Here is a 27,372-nt window from a genome sequence, read left to right on the forward strand (position 1 = left end):
TGTCGTTCCATGCAGCATGGGCCTGATGCAGAACCTCTCCCCCTTCTTCTGACACCGACACCTCTCCCTTTCCTCTGTCCACTGCTGAAAGCTCAGGTTCAGTCCAGCTGGAGGAGGAGTGTGTTGTCCCCTCTGTTTCAGTGCTGAGGTCCTGCTTTGAGATAGTGTGAAATAAATGCAGATACATGTTAGCTAATTCAGTTTTTGAAATGAAAGTAAATGTTATTAAAAAAAAATGCTAATGGCTGTAAAATTGCACATCTGCATATAATACAAATAGCTCTGTACATAAAGGAGGTCTATGAAGATACTCTCACAGAAACAATGGTTATTACTTCAAAATTACTCTAGTAGTTATTTGCTTTGGCCCTGCTATGTAGCTATACAATCATACGAACGAATATAGTAATATATTTCTGCGATGATAAGGTGCCACCATAGATAACAACAGATACATACGACTATGGTATAATAATGTTATGCTATGAGCTATGAGCTAAAGCGTCTTCTGTCAAGCATTGTTACAGACAGCAGCTAAACCAGGGCTGAGCAAGGTCAGAGTAAGATGACTGTGGACGGGATATAATGTTTATACCGGTGTGTGAATGCTTTACTGCTCTAAGAGGACTATAAAATTAAAAAGTGTATATTTACATTATTCAGACTCGTCTTAAGGCACCGGGCTTTGACGAGTAACGTTACACAGATAGTCTGCTCACACTTTATAAACTAAACTACGGAGTTTACAAGGTTTACTCGTTGTCACTTTTCAGACAATAACGCTACGTAAATACAGATTAATACTTTACCTCGTCGCTTTGTATCCTGCAGAAAGTTGTCTTGCACGAAGAAAAGTCGAGTTAAAAAGATGATCCGTTCTCCATCTGTTGCTCCCAAAACAAATGCACGCCTTGGTAAGAGGCACGTCTTTGCGACAGTGGGCGAGGGTGCTCATGGGAAATTCAGTCTTTATCCCAGAAAAACGCTACCGATTCAGTCCAAAGGTGTCACTGCAAACAACGCCCGACGGAAAGTCCTCATAGCCCCTTTAAGTGAAAAACGATCTGACGACAACACAGTGTTTTATTCTGATAATCAACCAGATGTTTTAATTTTGTTTTGGTGCTTGACTTCCTGTCCTTCTTGATCTGCTGTCTTAAGATTGATCTTAAGATCTGGCATCTGGCAGAAATAGATGTCTTGCACATCTGATCTGGAGTGCTCCAACCTACCGGATCAGAAATGGAGCCGAAACGCAAAGTAGCGGATCCAGTGGAAGTTAACACATTTACTAGAGTTTAAACCTGTCAGATCCAGTGATGGATTGGAGACGAATCGGACATGGATCTGGTGGAATTTGTCCATAAAGCAGCGTGTTTTAGCAGTACATTTTTTCTGTTCAATAGTACCATTGCCCAGCCCTGACTACTCTACCATCTACCTGGATCAACTTTCCCGCAGTGGTTGTCGTTGTGTTGACTGTTTCGTGTGGTTTGGAGCTGTGCACTTTTGTTTTGTCCTCTCCAAAACTGAATTTCCCACAGGACTGCAAGTGGCATTGTACATTACATGTTTTTATGTCAGGACTTCTACCAATAATCAGGGGATCAGGCTGACCTCATTTATTTTCTACAGCTCAAACTAAATACGAGTCCTGTGGGAGTTAGAGTTCAGAGCTCTGGGGATTTAGAAGTGATTGAACGGAGGGGAGTAATCAGTGGTAAAGTGGTAACACTGCTCCTTTTGCTGTGTCATAAAACTGCAGTCGCACTGCTGGTCAGTAGACTGATGGTGCACGGAGGGAAAAGGAGACAGGTTACATATTTTCTGTCGTTCTAAGGGAAAGAGGAGAGGAGTAGTAATGTGGAGGATAAATGCTGAGAAAGGTCATCTGAGCTCTGCAGCTGTGAAGTCAGTGAAAACCTATCCTCTTTTAAAATTTCATGTTGGCCAGCTCTCAAAATGTAAATCTACCTCAATTCAAAATATGGGCTAAATTCTGTGGTCTTTGGAACTGAAGTCAATTTCAGTAAAAAGTAACTATCCCTTTTTAAGTTGATGCACCAAAACTTGAAGGTTTTGTTGTGTCTAATGAATATGGTGGTAACAAATTATGTGCAACAGAGGAGTTTGAGAGGTTACAGGTTTGGTTTGTTGCAGTCTTACTTCTTTGCCATGCTTTTTCTGTTTTATTCATTGAAATAGTTTGACATTTTTAGATGAGACAAGTAATGTCACCATATCTCTGCTTTAAAAAAAAAATCAAGCAATTACTGAAGCTGATTATCAGGGTAGATATTCAGCATTTGGCTGATTATCTGTCTCTGCAGGTTAGTCTTTCCCTCTGGGTCTGTTCTCATTCATCACTGTCTCACCTCATGTCCCGCCCACAACATTTTCTGATTGGAGTATAATCAGGATTTCTGAAGTATAACTGGTTAACTACAGTAAAGGATGATGGACCAAGTGTCAGTTTTGAGTAAACATTTGCTAAGGCATTTGAATAAAGTCTTGTGTTCGAGTTTGTAACAAACCAAATTCTACTTTCGACAGAATTGTTGCATTTATTCTGTAGATGCATATCCGTTCCTGATATCAGTTTTTGATCTCATGAACTACTAATAATCTGTATCTGCATCAACCCTGAAAAACCAGCATCGGTTGACCCCTACGTTAAAGTTGTATCATAAGAGTTGGCCATTTTGTGACAGTACAACAAGCTGTTAGCAAAAACCTTTAACTTCATCCTTAACACACTTTTTTTAGTCTGTTTCAGTTTCAGTCTGGACCGTCCACAGCAGCAGGCCGTCTATGACAGCGACTCAGAGGAGCCTACGAGACAAGGGAGCTCAGGGACTCGTGGTTAGTAACTTTAATGGGATAGGGAGAGTTTAAATAAGTGATTGGGGGTGGGATGGGGAGGTAGGTTCCCAGTGTGTCAGTTTCCCCAGTAGTCTAGGCCTATAGCAGCACAACTAAGAGCTGGTCCAAGCCTGAGCCAGCTGTAACTATAAGCTTCATCATAAAGGAAAGTTTTAAGCCTAATATTACAAGTTGAGAGGGTGTCTTCCTCCCAAACACAAAGGAAATGTGCTCGATAACCGAAGGCTTTACCTCCCATACTACTTTTAGAGACTTTAGGTACGACAAGCAGGCCTGCATGCGGGAAGCGTATCTGCAAAACTGCATCAAAAAGTATCTGCATCGTATCAAATATAAAAAATGTGGGATTGCCCATCCCTCTTGCCCACCTGTTAGTCAAGTCCGCCATTCCTATAACTATGCCTAATTCTGCAAATCTGAATATCGTCAAAACTAATGAGTTATAAAAAATTCACCCCCTGTACAGTGTGAGCAAACAGATAAAAGGGTTATTCAGAGCTTTCTGTATGGATGAGCATTTGAACATGGGTGTTAATTGGACTTCCTTAAGACAGCCTCAGGTAGATAATGGAGGGACTGCACTTTTTAGCACTTCCACACTGATTTCATTTTTCAGCATTAGAGGTTACTGCTTGTATAACAGGCTCTATCAAGTCAGAGGTCAAAATACATCAGCATCAGACTTTATGAATATAACACTGTGAAACTCTGGCTGCTGAATTCCTAGAAATTTCTTGAGTTGGACTTATTCCACAGTCTAAAAGCTAAAAGCTTGTTGTAATTATGAGTAGGCGTACATTCAATCATTTTCCTCTATGGTAATTGGTAGTAGCAGGCTGGAAAACAAAATGTTTGATTTGTATTCTTTACTTTTATTCAGCAGTGAGTGACAAAACTGTTCCCTCCCACAGACCTTTTATTTGTAGAGTCCAGAGAAACAAACAGCTCTGGTTCCCTGGAGGAGCAGTTATTTGACTGCTGCAGGAGAGTGGAAGAAGTCTTTAGCATTAAGTCGTATTCAGTCCACTGACAAGACAACCAGCACACTTTCACCAACTGTTCTTACATCTCCTCATTACAATTAATGATCCCATTTAAATTCTACCTCTTCTCTGCTTCTGTCCTCCACTACTCTGAGGGTTTTATTTTACTTTTTCTCCTGCACAAATTCACCCAAGTTTCTAAAGTGTTACAGATAAGACTGTAGCTCCTGAGGTCCCAAAAGGAAAAGCCTTAAAGGATAGAGCTGGTGTTATTTTTGTTTTCCTTATTTTTAACAAATCCCTAGAAAAGACCAAAACCTGCATTTTCTTATTTAGTCCCTCAGTAGTTTCAAGTTCCCCTGCGCCGTTTGTGGCTTCAGGCACCAGGTGGGGTTTTTTTTCTGCCAAAGATCAAAATCTTAAGGGATGAAAACAACATAAACATGTATGTTATTATTTAGAAGCTAAGACAGAGGGATGCTATGTTTTAAGTAAACCTTAACAAAAAAGGAACTATCAGTGAATACCATTTGAATTACTGCCAGCTGCAGATTAATCTACATGTGGTACAGATTATTTTATGATGCACTGGTTTCTTGTATTTGGCAAAGTCTTAAAAGAAACTATCACGTCCTCCTTGATGGGCACTTGTTCCTACAACATAAAGGCATGAAACTTTGGTCTAGGTGTTAATATTCCTTTATCAATGTTGCCCCCTGTTCTCCTCTATTTCCTCTGCTTCCACCTCTCCTCATCCTCCTCCTCTCCATTCTCCCAGCAGCCTGCCAACTCCTTACCCTCGCTCTGATTGTAAGCCGGCTCCGGAGCCAAGGGCGGATCTACAGGAATCAAAGATGTCAGGACGCAGCAGATCTTTTCAATGCCACAATACACAGAGGACATTGTGTGGCCATGCCAAAATCAATCTGACTTCCATTCATCACCTAACCCTGTCTGTAAGGGGCTTTGGAGATGTCTTGCATGTCTAAGTTGCCTGTCTGAAGGTCTCCATGTTTGTCTGAAACGGTTTGTTCCAAAGTATTGATGTTTTGTTTCTGCACCTGAGGCAAAAGTGTCATTGGGTGCGTTCCATCAACCTGTTTGTTAGATATTTTTTAAACGGGCACATGTGACACAGAGAAGTTTAGGGAAGTAGTTTCATAAAGACTGGATTGAAGTGCAATTGACACAGATTCATATTACCACTCGAGGCATGTGCAACATCCACCTAAGCTACGGCTCCATGCCAGATAAGAAATCTTGCAACCTGAGATGATGAGGAGACTGTAACCTTCCTTAAGTTGAAACATTAAATAATCAAGTAAATACTGTATTTCCATAACAGTACCTCCTTTATTTGGATAGTGGTCTGTGTTATTCTCAGTACTTAATAGCTTAAAGACTGCCTCACGGAACCAACACTGTGATTATTGTTAAGTGCAAAACTACACATGAATTAAGTGGTTTTGTAATGATCCATTAAATCAGAAGAAGCAAACCATAAATCAATCTTATAAAGCGCCAAATCCCAACAAATGTTTTCTGAAGACTCTTTACAAACAGAACAGGTCTAGACCGTACCTTATTTTATATTAATATATTAAAGACCCAACATCAAGACAGGATAAGATCCAGTCCCATCTAACAGAAAGGACTCAGTCTTATCTCATCTTAATCCACTATGAGCAGAGCACTTTGTAGCACTTAGCAATTTACAGCAGCAAGGACAAACTTCCTTTAATAGGCAGAAACCTCGAGCAGAACCAGACTCATGTTAGATAGATATCTGCTTTGACTGAGTTGGGGTTGGAAAGAGTGATAGAGGGCGATTAAGAGAGAGAGATGATAGTGGTGAGATGGATAGTGGTACATACAGGCTGTGAATAAATGGATCTTGGTTCGGATGCCTCTTGGTCTTGCACAGAATTTCCCTCCTGGTGCAGTTGATGCAGCAAGGAGCAAAAAGCACAGAAACTACAACACTGTACCTTGGCTGTTCCCAATGACCAACCAAAAGTAGTCCAACGAAAGACAGGTAACAGGGTCATGGAGAGTCAAGGCTCATTGATGCACGTGGTTAACGAAGGCTGGTCCATGGGAACCTACAGAAGATCTACTGGAGCTCAAACTGCTGAAAGAGTCCATACTGGTTCTGAAAGAAGGGTGTCAGATAACAGTGCATTACAGTTTGTTGTGTTTGTTGGGGCTTTGCAGGGGAAGACCAGTCGCAGTACCAATGCTGACCCCTCTCTACCACCAAAAGCACCTATAGAGGGCACATGAGCATCAGGACAGAACTACAGAGCAATGGGAGGAACTCGATGTTGAGTTCAATATGTTGACTTGACTAAGTTTTTCCTGAAAATCTCAATCCAATTTCAGTCTCAGTCCAGTACTGGGCAACCAAGTCAAATCAATGGAGGCCCTACCCCACAACTTACAGGATCTACTGCTAATGTCCCAGTGCCAGATACAAGAGCACACCTTTAAAGGTCGAGAGGAGTCCATGTCCTGTCATGTATCGGCTTTTTTGGCCCTGATTTAGCAGCTGTTCAAAATCTTATGGCTGATCCTGTACATGAATGTAGAAATTAACCAATGTGGGCTTTTTGAACTCATGCTGATTACACAGAGAAGGTCTATATATTATTTATTGGGTTTGATTGAAATGACAAGGATTTGCAGTTATAACTACTCTCTCAAAGCTCACTCTCTCACACGAAGGACTCTATCATATCTGCCCTGAGAAAATAAAATCATACCGGCACATATTGGAACCTTGTTTTCCAGAAAGAAGCAGCAAAAACACAAAGTGCTAGTCTCACAGACAGAAGACGGCACAGAGGGTGACAAAGTATCTAACAAGACAAACTTTATTTAAACCAGAAAGGATGAAGATTGAATGGATGAGACAGGCAGCAGTCTAGGGGAAAGTGTCTTGGGGTGCTGCCACACCTCTTAGAGGTGTGATAAAAACGCCTCAGGGTCCCACAAAGAGAGAGGAGGTATCAAGTGAATCCTTCTCATGCTATCTCCATCCCTCCTCTCCATCATTTCACTCCCGCCCCTCCCCCCAGCTGCAGATGTATTTCCCTGAAGGTTGACAAAAGGGGGCCTGTGTAAAGTTATCTCTGCAGTTAAAAAAGTTATCACAGATTCAGTAGCAGCAGCAGCAGCAGCAGCAGCAGCAGCAGCAGGTGTCTCTGAGGCCACAGTACGCCTGAAAGCTGTCATCTCCGTCTCCTCATACCCCGCGTTTCAATCATCATCTCATTGCCCCTTTTAAATCTCTCCTGGAGTTTATCTGATCATGGTAGATGCTGCCTTGAATGTTCAAAATTGTCCTCATCAGGTTTAATCTTCTCTGACTTCAACCCTACTTGAAGGCAAAAACACACACACACCTGACTGTAAAGTTTGTAACAGGTCGTTTTTTTCCCTGAACAGGAATATGGTGATACATAATGTGCCACTTAAAACATTCAGACTTGTGTGTAGTAATCATAGACTGTTTAAAAAATGAATGTGCTATCCATGACTTCACCCATCTGTTTCTGAAGAACTGTCCTGAAGCCAATCGTCGGTGGGAGCCATAATGGAAACACAACCTAACATTGTCCGAGCTACTGTGAGGTAAAGAGGCGGGCCTTTAGCCTTTTCCACAAACAGCTACAAGGTGCCCGCCTGTCAATGAAGTCAGCTCTGCCTTTATTTGTGCAAAACTTGTAGGTTTAATATCTTCAAAAGTAACGAGATATAGATTCACCCCCATACAGTGTAGGGGTGAGTAGCCAAGAACCTCACGATACGATACGCATCACTATACTCAGGTCACAATACGATAGTATCACAATATGCCACGATATACCACAATATTGTGGCATATTGTGATATTCTAAATAGTAAACTAAGAAAAAATTGTGATGGTGTATATGTAAATCACACATTACTCAAAATTGAAAGGACAAATTAAGTCAAAACTATTTGATTGAAAACAACTTTTCCACTTTATTGTTTTTGAAATACTGAAGTTGTATTTTACTTCCAACTTGGCTAAAATGTGAATTTTTATTATTACAAAAATATCAATATTAGAGTTGAAATATCGACATCATATTGGAGGTCAAAGTATCTCGATGTATTGCTGTATCAATATTTTTTCACACCTCTAGTACAGTGTGTGCTGATAGAGAAATGAGCTATCCAGACCTAAATTGTTTTTTGAACCAGGCTGTAAACATGTTTATTTCTGCTGTAGAGATCTTCTTTTTTGAATAGGTATGCTAGAGCTTTTAGCACTTCCGCATGGGCTTCGTATTTTAAGACTGGAAGTTGCCACTTGGTGGAAATCACTAACTTGGACAATTTTTGAGATGAAAAAGAAAGGTCCTGATGGCTTGAGTGCCCATTAAGGCACGGATGACAGACTTGCAGGTGTGTGAACATAATGGGAGCAAACAATGGATGATGACAACTTTTAAAGGAAATCATTTCTGCAATTTTTTTGTGAGGGAGTCATTGAACACACCTGTATGACATCAAAGAGAGACTACGGACTGAATACAAACAGACATTTTGTTTACAAGAAAAAAATACCACGTGAAAATTTACAGTAGTCTGACTAAAAATGACATCTCAGTGACATTAGTCACTTTGTGTAGCTTACAAAAGTCTCACCAGGGAAGCTAGTTTTGGCACCAGGGCTTTGCTGATGTGTCACAGGCCTCAACACCAGCCTGTTCTCATTCCAGTCATCAAATACAGCAGCTTGGCCACTGACTGGACCACATGAATGTGAAGCTTTGACCCAATCTCTGGATACTGTCCCTCAAGCCTAATGTTTTGATGCCTTCTTAAAGCCCTGGACTTCTCCTGATGTCAGGTAACATCAGTTCCCTCCCAGGATTACATGTCTCACTGCTTATTTAATAACACACTATGTTTTACTTAATATAACTGAGTAGTTTGGGTGTCTAAAGCAAATGGGTTTCAGTTGGTCAATGTTGCACATCCAAAAGTCAACAAATTAAAAATGATAGTGAGGAAACTTTAGAGTTGAACTAATCATTGAATATCGGGTCACGGATACTCCTGTAATCACCTAACCTGATTCTGCCACGTCTGGTAGGGGCTCTGAGCTCATCATAGGTCATTTCGGGTGCTAGCAAACTGTAACCTCACAAGCCAGTTTCAAACTGACCACATAACCAACTGGGACTTAGGTGGAAAAGGTTGGTAGAAAACGAGGCCAGTGTGGCGGTGGACGGTGTGTCCAAGGTTGTGCAGCTCCAGGCTGTTGGCTGCTCTGACGCTCTCTGTGCCAGTGATGAGTTCATGAGTTTTTTTAAACAATCTGCACTAACATTTCAACCTCCGCTACTGCCATCCGTTGTGATCGACTACACAGCTGACAGCTCTGTCAGCAGCCCGGTAGGAGAGACACTCCTTGTCGAGCTGGGATTTTAGGAGTGAATATAAGCACGGAGACGCTTTTACTTTCTCTGACTGTCATGAAATCACATCATAGAGGAGAAAGAAAGGTATTAACATGCAAGCCTTGCAGGTGGGCAGAGAGATAAACTGAAGAAAAGATAGAGCAAGAAAAAGGAACACTCCAACTGATTTAGTTATCAATGAAATCTATGATCCAAACATTCACAGCGCAACTTTTTACCATCATAATAACACCTGTTGTTACTGATCTGGCCACCCATTGGTCGGTTATGGTAAAGCATTAAATGCTGCCCATTTGCAACCACGCACAGTCCATGGGGCCATGCCTTAAGTGGCAGTAATCTGGTCATTGCTCTGATCTGATGTGGCGTTAAAATCTGTGTATGTCATGATTTGTATTTCATGAAGTGACATCAAGCAGAATCACTCTTGTCACAGATGAATTTGTCAAAGCACTGATAAAAAACTCACCTCCCATAGGACAACGCAGTCCCTCTTCCCTTTCCGCCTCATCTTCTTCAGGATTCATTTTGTTCTGTTTCGTTGTTTTTCCATTTCCTCATCCTCGTCTCCTTCAAAATCTCTCACGTTCCAGCTCTGATGAAGAGAAAATGATAGCGTCATCATTATCCAGAGGCCACACACACAACTTAGAGACACATACAGTCGCCCACACACGTACCCAGTGATTAACAGCAACAAAAGAGCCTAATGCTGTGTGCTGATTCTTATCGTTTCATGTATTAATCCTGCTGCACGTCGCTCTGTCTCCCTATGGAGTGAGAAGAGAACTAGTTAGCTACTTGGTGAGACATCACTTTGGAGTTTTGTTTCTGCACACTGGGTTTAAACAGAAGAGATACTGGATTTAGAAATGTTTAAAAGTAGTGAGCAGGTGATTGCAGAACCACTCGGAAAATTGACAGATGCATATCAGGCTCTTTAATTACACTCAGTGGCAACTCCCGTAATTACTACCTTGACTCTTTAGAAATAAAGGTATAATTAGACAAAGTGATTGCTATATGAAGGTAAATTATAGGTTGTTAAATATATGCTGCAAACAGTATAAGAAGGTATTCTACGTCCTAATTGGATTTCTACTCATGCTTTTCTTTCATCAGTCCACATTGTACTTTTGAAAAGTTCAGGTTCAACGTGTTCATCAGCAGTGCAAATGAACTCTTTCCTGCTCTGTTTGAACGCAACGCTATTGTTAACTATCACTTGAAGCTATAACAGTTTTGATCCTCTTCTCAAGCTAATTCTTCAATGTTTACAGTCTAACTTGTTACCTGTTTGCTTGCTGGTTATTTGCGCTTTCACTAATATTTGTAGAAGTGACACAAAGGCTGTGTTTTTCCACTGAGTCACTTTTATCCAGGGAACGTAAGCTGAAACTCCAAACCACTTACGAAACCAAAATCTTGACTTGACTCTCTTTCACTGTGAGACGATGGAAAAAAAGGTAATGATCACAATCCCCCAAAATGTTGAAATTGCTGGTTAATCAAAGTCCCTGAAGGCAGCTCAATACAATCACACACCCTCTTGTTCAAGACGAAATAATCACCTTGATTTCACGTCCTTCTCTCTCCCTCTCTCTCTTAGAACAAGATTATATTACAGTTTCTTTTGATGTCTGCCCAGAAGGTAAGGTCCACTCGTTTGGGAAAGTTTTGACGATGTACTTCTTAAAAGTTTGAATTAAAACTTATGCAGATGGAAAATACAAAATCTATTTTATTACAATGACTTGAAAAAGGATTCAAATTAAAACCCTGTCCTCTCTTCTCACTGATGTACTCTGAAATGACATAGAAATGGAAACTTCTTTCAATCACCAAAGGTCTCTTCTTACATCAGATTTCACTTCCTTTGTCTGTTCTTTATATTCTTCCTGTCTTCCATCTCTGCTGCATAACACCTTACACACATTTATGTGATGTTTCCTCAGCAACTGAGTCTAATGCAAACATAAGGAGCTCGTTCGCAAATACTTCAGCCATAAAATTCCCAAATCAATGTCATCCATCCATCCATCTTCCTCCACTTATCCGGGTGTGGGTCGCGGGGGAAGCAGTCTCAGCAGGGAAGCCCAGACACTCCTCTCCCCGGCCACTCCACCAGCTCTTCTGGGAGGATACTGAGGCGTTCCCAGGCAAGCTCAGAGATATAATCTTGCCAGCTTGTCCTGGGTCTCTCAGTGGCCTCCTCCCAGACGGACATGCCCGAAACACCTCCCCAGGGAGACGTCCTGACTAGATGCCTGAACCACCTCATCTGGCTCCTCTCGATCCAGAGGAGCAGCGGCTCTACTCTGAGCCTCTCCCGTATGTCTGGGCTCCTGGCCCTATCTCTAAGGCTGAGCCCAGCCACCCTGCGGAGAAAGTTCATTTCGGCTGCTTGTATTCACAATTTTGTTCTTTGGTCACTACCCACAGCTCGTGACCATAGGTGAGGGTTGAAACGTAGATTGACCGGTAAATCAAGAGCTTTGCCTTCTGGCTCATATCTTTCTTCACCACAACGGACCGGTACCCCGATCCGTCTGTCAATCCTGCTCCCTCTTCCCCTCACTCGTGAACAAGACCCCAAGATATTTAAACTCCTCCGCTTGGGGTAAAGACTCTCCTCCAACCTGGAGTGGGCAATGATATATGGTAAATGGACTTGTAAAGCGCTTTTTCCAGTCTTTCTGACCATTCAAAGCGCTTCAACACTATTCATCACATTGACCCATTCACACCATATTCACTCACTGATGGTAGGGGCTGCTATTTAGTAGGGACCATAGACTTATCTAATCTCATTCACACACCACTAAACAACAGCAGTAGCAGGGTTTAGTGTCTTGCTCAAGGACACCTCAGCATGTGACTGCAGGAGCTGGGATCAAACCACCAACCTTCCAATTGATAGACGACCGACTCTACCCACTGAGCCACAGCTGCCCAAAGTCTTTACTTTTTATGCACCAAAGCTGTGGAACTATCTGGCCCTGGACATTAAAACGGCGAGCTCTGTGGGTGTTTTTAAAAGTAAACTTAAGACTTACCTTTTCAATCTGGCTTTTAACTTGGAGTAATTTCCTTTTGGCCCTGGACGGCATTATTAACTAAATTACTTTTATGACCGTTGTTTTAGCATCATTTGTTATTTATTTTATTTCAATTCTATCTTCTTCTTTTTAATTATTTGATTTAATTTTTCTGGTATTTATTTGATTTTATTTAATTAATTTTACTCTATTTCAGTTGATTTTATTTCATTTTTCAAGTATTTCCTATCACATTCTTCTATCTTATTTTAGCCTTGTATCAGTTTATCTGTTGCTGTTGCTTTCTGAGTGATCTCTGCTCTTGATGCACAGATCTTGTGCTGTAGTCGCTTTTTCTCTACCTCCTCATCACTCTGTGCTCTTCTTAGTGCTGCTTGGTAGCCAGGCACAGGAGGACTGTTTCATTAAAGCAGGGATTACAGAGCTGTAATTAACTATGAGAAGGTAAAGGTGTGTTTCAATCATCTTCCACTGATAGATAGATTCAATAAAGTTTTATTTCTTTACTTTATAGCCTTTGCATTTTAGGATAAGTACTTTAGTTTCTATAATTCAGATTTTAAAGGTGCATATTTCAGCAGGTTTAAAAAGCGAGGGCGTCTTGATAGAGGGACCGGCTCCTGATCAATTATTCTCCAAACTTTTCAGGCATGACTTCAAGGAGGAACCTGTAAGATTAAGGGGGCTCTATGAGAGGAAGCGTAATAGTTTTTAAAAGTATAGATAACTGCACTAACATCTAAAATAAGAGCTGTTTTCATAACCTTAGAATAAGCAACAGAGGAAGCCGGTGTTCTTCCACAGAGTTAGCCGTTTTGGGACATTTCCACAGTGGGCTGAATGTCATGTCATAAACGCTGACTCCAAGGAGTTCATTTCTCATTCTTGGAAACTTGTGTGGCAACTTAGGATCTCTTTCATGCTTAGGAAGGTTACTGTAATGGGATTTTAGTTGGTTACAATCTGCAACCCTCAGGCCAACCAAACTTAACCCATCTTATTACCCAGCTTCTTTACTAATCACTCAGCTGTGTTAAATACTTGATTCTGATTGGTCAAAATTACACGACAAGGGTTATTGATTCAGAATAGCAGCAATAACGCTTGAGACAACTTGGTGATATCAATCCACAGAAAGGAGTTACAGCACATCTAGTACTCTTTTTATGACTTCACTTCTTCCTGTTGACAATGTGACAAAAACATAAGAAGGGTTCCCACGCATCCTGGAAAAACTGGAAAACCTGGAAAACAGTTGACCAGTTTTCCAGTACTGGAAAACACCTGGAAAATGGGAGAAAAAGTTAAATGTCCTGGAAAATCACAGATTGTCCTGGAAAAATATTCCAACATGACTGCATGCGATTTAACAAGGCTAAAAAAACACATCCCCATTCAACATTTGTGGCCATTTTTGTCATTCAGATCTATCTAGGTCAACTTATGCACTGATCCTCTGATAATTATTATTATTGTTTATCTATTTCAGTAAGGAAGCTTCCAGATTCCTTTGCTGGCTCTTTTGTTTTTTACTTAGCTAATTTTATATTTTTTGAGAAAAGAGAAAGCTGAGATGAGAGTTGCCCATCATTGTTACTTGGTTGCACTAATGAAGTGCTGTCCATCTGCGGTTGCATTGTTCTATAATCAATTTGGCATAATTTTTAAGCAGGTAAGAGATGATTTCATGGATAGCCATAGACTGCATGTCTTCAGCGTAGACTTCCACTCAGAGGAACATATTAGACTATTTAGGAACTAAATTAGGAACTAAATTTAGACTGTCATACCAGCTTGATCATCACTGAAAATGTCCTTGAAATGTCCTGGAAAATGATCTCTGGAAAAGAGTGGGAACCCTGCATAAGCTTCTGATAGTATTGCTATACAACATGGAGGGAATTTTTTATATTATGCTCAATTTATTTGGAGATAACAAAACTTTAGATTGGCAGATAACAGCTGACCAGTCACCGGAAGAGATACGAAGACGAGAGGTGGGAAAACAGGGCAAAAAATGTACTTGGTGTGTCAAAACAAAGAGAATGCGGAAAAAGAGACGTCGACCCAATTGGAGAAAACTGACATGAAAAGCAACCACAAACTGCAACAAGGTGTGGGCTCTGGAAGTGTTACAGGACTGTTGAGTGAGAAGAAAATGCCAACAGAAAAAAAGATGGAGAAGAGATCTTATGCCAACAGAGCAATGATAATGTTCAGACTTATTTGTGATAAATGTCAAGTTAAATGTGATTTTTAACAGTAAAGTACGTTAATGTTCAGACTTCACCATGTCTGATGTTAATTTGGCCTTTAAGTGGGCTGATAAGAATACTTACTGCTGCTAAGAAAGCATTATCAACCATTGAAACTGAGGGACTAATTTTTTTAGCTGTATACTCAAATAATTGTTTCATCAATAAAATCATCTTTAGATCAATACTCAGTCAACATGTTTGTATATAGTTAGTAGCTAGGTAATAAGCAGGATGATGTAAAGTCAGCCGGTGGTTAAGCAGAATACAAGCCCTTCAGGGTGAGATAAGCGTCAGGGTCTTGTTTAACATTGTTGGGATTCTATTTCACATAACCACAGGCTAACTTTACATAACCCCTTACTTACTCTCAGGTTATTTAAAGTACACTCTGAAACAGAAAAAAATCTAAAAATTAAAACAAATATGTATATAAAATATATATTTTTTGCAGGTTTATTTCTTACAGGTGACATTTTCCCTCCATATGCACAGTCCAAAGGGATGTGACTGTTCAGTATTGGTATCAGTCTGATCTGTTCTGCTTGAATACAAAATTACTAACAGTTTTCCACTGGTGTCTCCAGTTGTCACTTTAGTTTCTACAGCTTTATTATTCACATTGAAGTCTTCTGAAAGAATATCCTTTATGACTAGAATCTGAACTGAGGCCTGTTGAGGCATTTCAAGAAGGGCACAAAAGGGATGATTGCATTTGTTCTCCTGCTGGATATGGAAGGTTTCACCAGCACACTGGAGGTTTTTACATTCTGGTCTGTCCTGGCGGCTCTGGTGTAATGGGATCGCTGAGGTCTGAGCCCTGGAGGACCCTGCAGGCACGCCCCATCTGCTAAACCAAACACCCCTGAATACATCCTGTCTGCTAGTTAAATATGACGTACAGGCTGGCTGACTTATCTACATGTGAACACAGTCAAACATACACAACTCAGTGACACACTAGTTAAATATCATGGAGTCACTTGTGAGCATATTTGCATGCATATGTACACAGAAACAGAGACGTGACAGATGAAACTGTAAGGTTTTTCATTACATGACCAAATAAATATTAAAATAGTGTCACAGTTCCTTAAGGATAATTTGAGTTTGAACTCTGCTTAACAGCAGGAAACTGGGCTGCCTTTAAATGGACGTATGTCGTGTTTAAGTTCTTGGAGGACCATGTGTTGCATCTTACAGAATTAAAGTCCTTTTTTTTGGAGAATATATGGCGTTACAGTTGTGTCATACATTTAACTCACTTTTCTGACATTTATTCACTTGATATAAGCTCATGTGATGGTTTGAATTCTTGTGCTGGTTTTAAAGTCTCACTTGAAGTTTGCTCTTGAGAAGAAAACCCAACAGCAGCTGAAACTTGAGCTTTCCCTGACCTCCAGTGGTTGAAGTTCTCACCTTTTTCGCAGTCCTGTAAAAGTTTACTCAGGGTGTGGTCACTGTGACATCAGTATTTGGTGCTCTCAAGTGAAACAGACAGAGGACTTTCAGAAGTCAATCTTTTCTGGCTTTTTTGTTTGGGTTTCACAACGAGTGCAACAACACGACCACCACTGGAACTTTTCCAGCATACTGGGACTTCTTCCCAGCTGCTAGTACCCTTTCTTGTCTTGTCTCCATACTACAGTTTCTCTTGGTGATTCAGAGTAGCACCTAAAATACTAGTGGTCGACCTATATTGGTTTTTCAACATCTGATGCCGGGGATTAGGATAATGCTGATATCACGTTGTTCTTTTTGCATTTGACCAAGTAAAATAATTTAATTATATATAACCTCCATTATTCGATGCACTTACAATCTAATATACATTCTTATTAGCGGACTTTCTTACTGATCTTCTGGTTGTGTAAGATGCTTGATTCTGATTGGTCAAAACCCCTTGACAACCCCTTAACGAAGGTGGTTAACTTTCACTAATATGAGCAACACCAGAGACAAACTGATCGTACATGGCGTCAAATAAATCCCTGGTAAAGAGTTCCAGCACATTTTGCTTCTGCTTGTTGACATAGACTGTAAGGTGAGGTAAAACTGTTAGTTTCCGTTAGCATCAAAACAATGCGGCTAAAACGTTAGTTTTGGTTAGCATGCTTATGGGGCTGAATAAACAACATGGATATTTGCATCTTGGATCCTGTCCAGCATTCCTAGCAACGAGCGGGGCAGGTGAGAGAAACTTTGAGTAACCGATTGCTAAGAACAAACCTAAGTCATGAGCGAGGGTGATGATAGCAGCAGTATTAAAAGTTGTGACTTTGTCTTGTTTATTTTTAAAGGCGTGTGAACCACAGAGCTCAGGGAAGAAGGAGAGCTGAATGAGGACAGTTTCAAGTTACACCCACAACAGGCAGATAAGAATTCATCACCATGGTACGCTAACTGTATTCAAATCACTGGGACTTTTCTTTGAAAACTGTATACATAAATTATTTAAATCAATAAAATTATATTTTTATCAATGATTTTTACCAACTTGTTTGCGTCAGGGTCTTGTGTCAACCTGTCGGGATTCTATTTCCCATAACTACCTGCTAAACATACATCATCCCTTACTTGACAGTGGCCACACTAACAAGGCTGCTTGCAGTGTCTGCAGACTTTGTTAATCTATTTTCTTAATGTGCCTTATGAGCACAGGCATCGGCTGGTTATTTCAAAATGATACTAAGCGGCCCGTTTAATTGGCCCAACCTTTTAAACATAATCAGCGATACCGAAGAGCAAAGGGCCATGTGAATGCACATAATGTAATGGATTACTATTAAGCCATTGCCAAAGCTACAAGGTTTATGATACCATTGCAATACAGAAAGTACGTTTCTTGAATTTTCTTGGAATAAAAGCATTGCTCTATCATCACAATGCACTGTGTAACCAGCAATTACATTGTAAGTTATTTGTTGCCGTCATGTCAACATGGGCACACTATCTTCCTCTTGCACTTTTTGAGACTCGGCCATAATGCCATTTTCCTCCCTCTTTTTCCCATCTCACACTCCCTCTCTTGTTCCAATAAAAATCCTACACGCATTCTAGCAAGACTAACTTATCTTGTTGCAGATTCAGCGCCCAGGGTCAATTTCCCTCCAAATGAGAGCATTATCTGCGACAAGCTGTCCCCCGATGTAAGCCAGTGCCCCTGCCGGCTTCATTTGTTTCAAGCAGGCAAACAGAAGGCTAAAAACTCTGGCTGGGTTGTGTTGTCGCTGCCTGATTACTCTGTCAGACTCTGTGTTTCTGTGCTGTTTGGTCTGAGGCATGATAAGGAACGAGCAACAGACTGGAACAAGACGCCTCGATTCACGCCCATAAGACCGGGAGAGTATGGAAGGGGAGGAAGGGGGAGATGTTTGGGGGACAGAGAAGGACAACAGGGTCAGACATAAGGGGCTGTGGGTCAGTATAATCAAGAAAAATGTGTTTAATGTCTTTTTCTTTTCAAGTCAGTTTTACTAAGCTAAATACTGCAACATGTTCTAGGACTTCTAAAGTTATCATTTATAGCATGTACTCCTGCTGGTATAGTCGTAAAGAGGTGATCAGGTGCATCACTTTTGGGACTCGACTGTGAAGGACTTGAACAAAAGGAAAGTGAAAATGATCAAACACAGAGCTGGGCTAGGAAATGATGCCTTATGTTGAGACTCACCATCCCTGTCTGGTAGTTGCCAGCAGCTTTCAAATCCCATGGTCATGCCAATTTGTTTGATTTCACTAATTTATTAATCATATATATATATTAAAAGAAAACAGAAAAAATAATTCACGTTTAAAAAGTAAATCCAGTGCTAAATGATCTTAAACCAGCATTCTGGAGTGCCGTTGGACTAGCGGTCTGAGTGCAAGCCCCAGAATGCAGAGGCTTTAGCCCTCGTCGCAGAGGTTGTAGGTTCGATTCCAGCTTTGACCATTTGCTGCATGTCCTTCCACACTCTCTGCTCCCCATATTTCCTGTCTCTCTTCAGCCGTCCTATCCATTAAAGGCAAAAATTACCCCAAAATGCAACTTTAAACCTGCATTCTTGAAATAGCCAAGAGGCAACTTCATAGGATACAAACATGGTAATATGTGGTTATATGGCAGTTCAGCCTACATTTAACTTTATCTCCATTTTCTAGATTAAATTGCCAAATTGCGCCGTGCTACAAGACGCCATCCGTCATCTATGCTTGTTCACATCTGGGTAGTAGAGCAATACAGCTTACCTGGAGCTACAGTCCTGGCTAGTGGCTCTACAGCTGAGACACAACACATGACAGGCACGGTGGGCATACATTACTAATATTAATAATTGTTCAACCAGTCAGTAATTCTGGTGCTGACAAGCAATAGGTGAACCATTAAATCGACCAAATCGTGTACATCCCTCGTCCTAACCACTTTATTCCACTCTTGATAAGACTTTTTTTTAATTATGGGCACATATCTAGAAAAACACACCCTATAGTAGGGTATACTTTGGGGCATGGCTATATTTGGATTGACAAATTGCCCCATCTGAAGCCTCATCCTCTGTTGGGGTAAAAAATAAGCATATTTAATAGAAGAGTCATTTTGACCATGAATGACAGCCCAACACAACCCACACTCTCAGTCCTGATTGCAAATAGTTCACCTCTCTAGTGGGATAAGAAATGCCCAAATCAATAGTATGAAAGCAATCTCTATCCGACTGACTCTCACTGCCTTCCCCAGCTTCCAGACTGTTGAGGGGGAAAAGTGAACGCAGGCACAGATGGAAGGGAGTGACTTTTCGTTTGACTTAAGGATTATTGGTCTCAGCCTGAGCTTTAGCCTGCTGGGAGGATGTGAAGAGCACTTTTGCGTTGTGAACATTATCTATCGCTCTCATCACTCTCCACAGCCAGCCTGCTCATGCGGGTGATAATCCATAAATCTGAAAACGTCACTCCGAGAAGCAAAGTGGCACTTCTTTTCAACTTGAATTCATCAAAAAAGAAAAGAGAAGGAGCAAAAAAAAGTTTCTGCATTGGCTTCCAGTATCTTTTAGAATAGATTTTAAGATTATTTTATTGGTTTTTAAATCTCTTAATGGTCTTGGCCCTTCTTATTTATCAGATTTGCTTCTATCATATGAGCCAGTGAGAGCCCTCAGGTCTTCAGGTAGCGGACTTTTAATTGTACCAAATCCTGAGGATCTGAGGGCTGCCCAGAGCATAGGTATTTTTAAAGGCAAACTCAAGACCTCTTACTTTTAACTAAGTTTCATTTTTATTCTTAATAGTTTTATCTATTTATTTATTTATTTATTTATTTATTATCTATTTCAAATTTAGTCACTTTTATTCTACTTTATTTATTTACTTATTTATTTATCTTAAGTCTCACATCTTATTTTCTTTTAATGGTTTAATATTTTAGTCTTTTATTATCTTAGATATGTATTTTACTTTGGTAATTTTAATTTCCTGTTTTGAGTTTTAACATCTCATTTTACCTCCAGTGTTTCCTCATTAAAATATCATCAGAGCGTTTCCTCAGTTCGCTCAGCAAATAATTTAGATTTTTTATTTATTAATTTTAATTTTATTGTTTTTATTACTATTGTTGCACATTGTGTTGTTAACCTTAGGATTGTTGGGTGGGTTTGGAGTCGGGGCTGGGGCTGGGACCTTTTTCTTAATTTATTCTATTTTAAGTTGTTTTTCTTGTACAGCACTTTGTGTTACAATGTCAATGTATGAAAAGCGCTTTATAAATAAAGTCTGATTGATGATTGATTGAAAAAGAAAGCAAGAGAGTAGCATGAGAATGATGTTACTTTTAAAGTGTTTCATGTGTATGTTACATTGATTTAACTTCTACTAAGTTCCCTGAAGGCTTTTGTAAATGTGTATCAGCAGTCTATTTATTAGAATTATCGCTTCATTAAACTAAACAAACTAAAAGAAGAAGAAAATGATGAAAATGTCGGAGGAGTGAGAGGGGGTGGGGAAGAGAATGAGAAAGTCTGATGTTAATGTATTGAAATGGCTGCAGGCTCAGAGTGACAGTCCATTACTCCTCAGGATTAGTTATATTGGTATGAGAATATAGATCTAATCACCTCAGTCAACTCAGTTAATTAGTTCAAACAGGTGCCATGGTACACTGACTACAGTAAAGACTGATAGAAGGCAAATATTAGCACTGTGCAATCACACACACACATACCGAGTTCACTCAGTGTCACACTCAAGTGCATATGCAAAGGGAAGCATTGTCGCTAGGGATGCACATTTTAAGTATGTTCTGTGATCGATTTTTTGGAAATGTTAACGATCAATTATCGATTAATCAATAAAAAAAAACAGTATTATTCTTATGTGAAAAACAATTCCAAATACGTTTTTTCCACTAAAATTATATTTTCTACAGCAACAAAATGCATATAACTGACGGTTTTGAATACGGGTACATTTTAACATTGATTGTCAACGATCAGGCTCATAAAAATATTCTCCGCTGACAGTCTTATAAAGTGAAGGCTCATAATATGAACAGAAAAGTACTTCAGACTCAGTGTCCAGCTTTCTGTCTACTCATTCTTATTGAGAGAAATAAACATGTGTACGCCGTCAGGTGTCAGCCGGGAGCGCAACCTGGTCATTATTATAGACTGTAAATAAAAATGGACAGTGTTGCTCCGCCTCTTCCCTGCTCCAGGGCACAGCCATTGTGCAGCCAGAGTCTGCGAAGCCAGTGAGTTTCTGTCGGCATGGTAACAAGCTCCGCCCTACAGCGTAGCGTCACAAGATCCTATGGAGTTTCCCTCTACGGCAGCTGTCAATCAAAGCAAACCCGGAAGTAAAACCCAGTTTTTTGAACTCTAATAACTAACGAAAAAGAATATTTCAGAAAAAAGAGGCCTTGAACACAAAACAGTCAAATAATAACTACATATCACCACAGCATACGGATATGAGAAACATTCGTACCACGTGTATTTATTTTTTTATGCTGCATTCAAATGAATGGGGGAGACAGAGTTTTTGACCTAATCAGTCCAGCGGCAGAAAAGCCCAGACGGCTCTGATGTTGCTGGTCTGCAAACATGGCGTATTAGCAATTCCCAACAGCCTGTTGGCTTTGTATCCAAAAGGTGGGAAAATGTCCTGTTTGAAGTTGTCAACCTTCATGTCCATGTTGTTGTTGGCAGCAGTTGTGTATTGATCCTCTTTAAAAAGCGGAGACCTGATGCACAGCCGCCAGCTGAGCATCTCCGCTGTGCACAACACCTTTAACAGCTGATTCACATCGAAACATGCTTTAAACTTAAAACACCTCCCTGATAGCTGAGTGTAATATGAGACCACATGATGTCCATTCCACGTTACAGAAAATTGAAAACAAAAATGTATGTTTCGAGTAATGTCTTAACAATCAATGAATCGATAATCGATTAATTGTGTACATCCCTAATTGTCGCCATCCATTTCAGGCTACTGTCTGCACTCTTTTTAGAGGATTCGTTAACTGGAGATGTGCACACTCGCAAGGAAGTGATAGACGGGACAGGGAAGTGAAAAGATGGATGGGAAAGGTGGAAGTATGGAGGGAGAGAAGGGAAAAAGAACAAGACATCAGTAGACGTCCTCCTGCTGTGGACGTTCCAGACTCAAGCTGATCACAATCAGAAATACTTTATTTGGGGCGCTGTTGGCCTAGCTGTCCAAACGCACGCCCCATATACAGATAATTTAGCCCTCTTTGCAGAGGTCACAGGTTCGATTCCAGCCTCCACCATTTACTGCATGTCTTTCCCCACTCTCTACTCCCCCCATTTCCTGTCTCTCTTTGACTATCCTGTCCATTAAAGGCAAAAACGCCCAAATGTATAACTCAAAAAAAAAAAAGAAGAAAAGAAATACTTCAAAATTTCGGTTACGATACGGATGTGCTAGACTCTACTACTACTACTACTACTCTTCAGATCACTACCATCGCTCTCCCTCTCTTATTCTCCTGTATAGATGCATTTCGACCATGAGTTCCAGGGTCTTTTAGCCCCCAGAACTACTTTACGCTTAACTAAAAGGTTCTGTGCCCCCCATTGTTGTCTGCGTTTCGACCGCTTGGCGAATAACAAACAAAGACGAATGCCATTCTTCACAGATGACACCACAGAAGAAGAAGGACCGGCAGGTGTTTTAGATGGTGCTATTTCTCATCACAGATGGATTCACTGAATCAACACGAGAGGTGATAAGCGCGAGTAGCAAAGACGTTTCAACACGGCTTTAAAATCCTTTTGAACTCAAAAAGCCGTAGCAGAGATCGGACAGTGTTTTGGTTTGAAAAGCGACCCTGTTAATTGCCAACTTTCCACCGGATGCATCCCTCATAAACATTTTTAGACGATCATTAAATTTCTGATGAGGATATTGAATCTTAAAACTTCCTATGTGTTTCAACAGCTGTGTAAGCTCCACAAACATTGTTACATTCAGCTGAAGGTCTCCAGTTTACAGGGTCACTTTTAAAACCGTAACACCGGGAGAGATGCATTGGGGGTGGGCTGAGAGAAGACTTCTGTTACAAGCTGTTAAATCAAGTGAATCAAAGCTTCTTCTTTTGAAAAGTACACACACATACAAAAAAGATAGAACAAATAAAAACAAATGAAAGAAAGAGAAATCAAGTGAATCACAGATGTGTGTGATGTTATTGTGGACGACAGGCGGAATAAACACACTGCGGTTAATCTACCAATTAGACACGTTCAGCATTGCAGGCCCTGCCACCCAAAAGCTCTGGGGCTTTTTGAAAAGTACTACCCCCCTAGCAGGGCCTGGGGGGAGATTATCTACCCCTGAACTAAATTTAGACCCTAGTTCCACCGGTCGAAATGCATTCCCCAACCCGGAACTCACGCACTCCACATCAGAACCTCCTCCACCCTCCCAGAACCAAGCTCCGGACCATGGGAGATCGGGCCTTTAGTGCTGCTGCACCACGTCTGTGGAATTCCCTGCCCAGCCACCTCAGAACCCCACAGACTGTGGATGCTTTTAAAAAACATTTAAAGACCTTCCTCTTTAAAGAGGCTTTTAACTGATTTTAAGTACTGCTTTTAAAAGTTTGTTTTTACTGTGTGCCTGTAGCACTTTGAGATTTCTAGAAATGAAAAGTGCGTTATAAATAAAATGTATTATTATTATTATTATTATTATTATTATTATGTAGTTCAGGGGTAAAGTCCCTAGTTCCGGGGTAAAGTTCTTCCGGTTGAAATGCCCCTTATCCCTCTTTCAAACCCCACTCGGTCGAGGCAGATGGCTGTCTTACATGAGTCTGGTTTCTGCTGGAGGTTTCTGCCTGTGAAAAGGACGTTTTTCAATGCCATTGTAACTAGCTAAATAATACAAGGTGCAATGCTCATGGTGGATTACAATGAGATACGATTGAGTCTTATCCTGTCTTGGTGTTGGGTCTCTGTAAATGATTTAATATAGAGTATGGTCCAGACCTGCTATGTTTGTAAAAGCGTCCTGAGATTACAATTGTTGTGATTTGGCGCTATGCAAATAAAGATTGATTGATTGACAGTAAAGATGATTTGATCTGGTTTGGTTATCTGAGCATTATAGCAAAATTTCAACATCATTGAACCACATTTAGTCAGTTTAAAACTTTTAGAGCTTCTGTTATTTAGAGATTTTCAACATGTTTTTGACCTTTTGGAGCTGAAGCTTGAGAACACTTCTCATAGTAATATCGTGTCAAGGCTTTCACCTTCTTAGAAACTGTTTTGTTAAATCATTTATTAAGACCATTGACCAAACTTAATTATTCAGTATTTCACAAAACACCAGCTGTGAAAGAAAAGTTTTAAAAAGTTAAATACATTAGTAAGACAGGGCTTATATTCACTCGAAATAATGACAACTTCAATTATCAGGAAGAAAGTCTACCAGCCTCTACTCTGCATTTCCCATTGTAAGCCAACTTCTCATAAATCTGTTAAGAAGTTGGTTTACTGTTGCTGTAGCTCCATATCATCATTGTAATCTCGGGTTTCCACCGCTAATGCTAGCTTGCAATCAGAAGACAGCCTCATTCATGCTAATCAAGCAACAGCAAGCTTTTTGTCAAAGGTGCCGCTCCATAACAATTTTAGAATCACTCTTGGTGTAGCCTTAACCTTTAAAGAAGGGTTGGAGTATCGCATTGGTACATGCCACATCCAGGTTGAACGAGACCACAGAGGGGACTCTGAATACATTGTGGGGATGACATTTCCTGTCTGGGAGGAAAGCCTCAAGATCCTGTCGACAAAGATGGCTGAGATGTGATGGGAGTAAACTGTAGACTGGGCAAGACATCATCTCAGTGACGTCGTCTAATGCTTTCTGAAGAGGTGTTGAATAGCCAATGATGATAGCTGCCATAATGGACATGTTGACTCCGACTAACTTCAGGCTAATCTTGGAACTGGCAAAGTGGTGGAATTGAGGCTACCTGGCAAACAGCTACTCCCTGGGTTTTTTGAGCCAGTCTCAAGTGGACACTTGAGGAACTGAAGTATTTTGCACTTCTGCGTTGGCTTCATTTTTCCAAACTGGAGGTTGCTGCTTTGGGTAAACAATGTCTGAACCACCCTGCTTTTTCTGGTGCCAACACATCCTAGCAATTTAAAATGAGGTAAAAGAAATGCTGAAAGTATAACCTTCTTTGATGACTGCACTATGCTGGCTTCAAAACTAGTTGGCAGCATGAATTTACGGAATTCTAAGAACTTACTTAGAGGGGAACAAAGACACTGGGAAAGTTAATTGGAACTTGTTTAAACTAAAAACCAACACTTTTTTGTTGTTGCTGTTGTAGTGGTTACATTCTGCTGATTATTGCTACCTGCTTGGTTCTGTGTAGGCATCACACCAAAGTGCTGAATCTAATCTTTTGCCTTCAACATCTCTGAATCCATACTAGCAGTTTAAATTTTTTCCCTAAGAATAGAAAACAACACACAGGCTTCTACAGTTTTTCAATTTGTGTTACCATTGGTTCATATGAAGTCAATATTCCCTTGTTGTTGCAATTGCATGCTTATTTCAGGATTCATTTCATTCTTATTGAATGACATTAAAGGAAAATGCGTTTGAGGTTATGCAGCAAATACTTCATATATTTTTTCAAATAACTGCAATAATACACAGAGGCAAACAAAAGGCTTATTTAATGCTTAATGTGCAAAATAAAAAGTGTTTTTATTTCCCCACAGTGTTCAGTGACTTTTACACATTGCACACTGCACATTGACAACGTCATGTCAAGCTCCTTCTCACATGGAAGATTTACAATCCAGAATGAAGGCGGGACTGGCTTGATTTTGCTGCCCCATAGACTTGAATTAGCGACACAGAGATCTAGCTAGCATGTACATTATTAGTAGCCGTAGACTGTATAATGGACATAGTATCTGCGACGTCACCACTCTGTCGTCCATCTGAAGCACTGTTTTGAAGCCAATCATTGGCCGGAACAATATTGGATATGCTAAACCTAACTGCTGTCGAGCGATTGTGACGTAAAGAGGCGGGCTTTGAGCCTCCTAGCCAACAGCTACAGTGTTCCTGCCTGTCAATCAAGTCAGCTGTGCCTCTCATAATGGAAAACTCGTAATCTAATTACCTTTTGAAATTACCGCATTATGAAAAATCCCCCCCCCCCCCCCCCCCCCCCCCCTAAAGTGTGTGCCGATCTAGAAATGAGCTATCGGGACTACACATGTTTTTTGTACCAGGCTGTAAACATGTTTATTTCTGCTCTAAAGACCATCTTTTTAAAATTTGTTTGTGTGGTTTCCGGTACTTCCGGGGCCCGCCTCAAGCGGACACTCGAGGAACTGCAGTTTTTACCACTTTTGCATTGACTTCAAGTAGGGATGCTCCAATCAGGTTTTATGCTGCCGATTCCTATACCGATCAGCCATGAGTGCCGATCACTGATACCGATCACATGGACTTTCTGTAAATTTTTCTATTTAGTTATGGTGAGTGCTACATGATCTGGGAAAAAAGGAACCATAAAATCACCTTAATTTAGCAAAAAAAACCATGTTTTTTCTTACTTCTTCAAGAGAAAAAATACAAAAACGTTGCAGGCACAATGCAGCAACTATTCAGTTAAAAGGACAACTGAAAAACACTGAAACGTACCTGCTATCAGTAACAATCTTTAACAGATTGGAAACATTAAGGCTCTCAACAGGCTAAATAGTAAAGAAAGTCTAATAAATAAAAGACAATATATCTCACAAGTTTGTCTTTCGGAATATGCCATGTTTGAAACTCGTGAAACTTATAGAGAATGGGATTCCTTCTTTAGTGAGACGTTCGATGTGAGAATAGACTGTCTGGTGGAGCTCTGACAGCGCTACGTCTGTGAATTATTTACGTCCCGGTGGCACGTAGCGGGACTCCAAGTGAGAGAGCAGTCGGCAGAACCCGGTGTCTTCCACCACTGAGAAAGGCTCATCTAGCCCGATGAATTCAATTCTTTTTCGGGTTATTTGCTTAGCCTTCTGACTCTCACGCTCATACAGGCGAGTGTTGTCACCGTGGGCTGTGTTAGCTGCCGTCTGACTGATGCTGCTCCAGCTGTCTTCTTTTCATTCACTGCCGTGAGCCTCAAAAACTCACCATACTCCGCCAAGTGTTTGCTCTTTAAATGTCATATTTAATTGGTTGTGTTGAAACTTTTTTAACG

At 40.5% G+C, this 27,372-nt stretch overlaps 1 protein-coding gene across 4 annotated transcripts in view; it reads right to left on the minus strand.

Annotated features, from left to right (window-relative positions):
- LOC117818303 (protein C2-DOMAIN ABA-RELATED 11-like) overlaps window positions 1–27,372 on the minus strand; it is a 222,345-nt gene that overhangs the window by 97,022 nt on the left and 97,951 nt on the right. For 2 of the 4 annotated variants that reach the window (XM_034691114.1, XM_034691107.1), the window contains exon 2: window positions 9,792–9,917. The exons of 1 other annotated variant lie outside the window; for it this stretch is intronic. In XM_034691114.1, coding sequence (XP_034547005.1) covers window positions 9,792–9,849 — 58 coding nt within the window. In that variant the 5' untranslated portion in view covers window positions 9,850–9,917. Of the gene's footprint in view, window positions 1–9,791; window positions 9,918–10,002; window positions 10,093–27,372 lie in introns of all 4 variants that reach the window. One more of the 4 variants, XM_034691108.1, reaches the window with a different exon arrangement.

Source organism: Notolabrus celidotus, chromosome 9, assembly GCF_009762535.1.
Source record: "Notolabrus celidotus isolate fNotCel1 chromosome 9, fNotCel1.pri, whole genome shotgun sequence".
Lineage (NCBI taxonomy): Eukaryota > Metazoa > Chordata > Actinopteri > Labriformes > Labridae > Notolabrus > Notolabrus celidotus.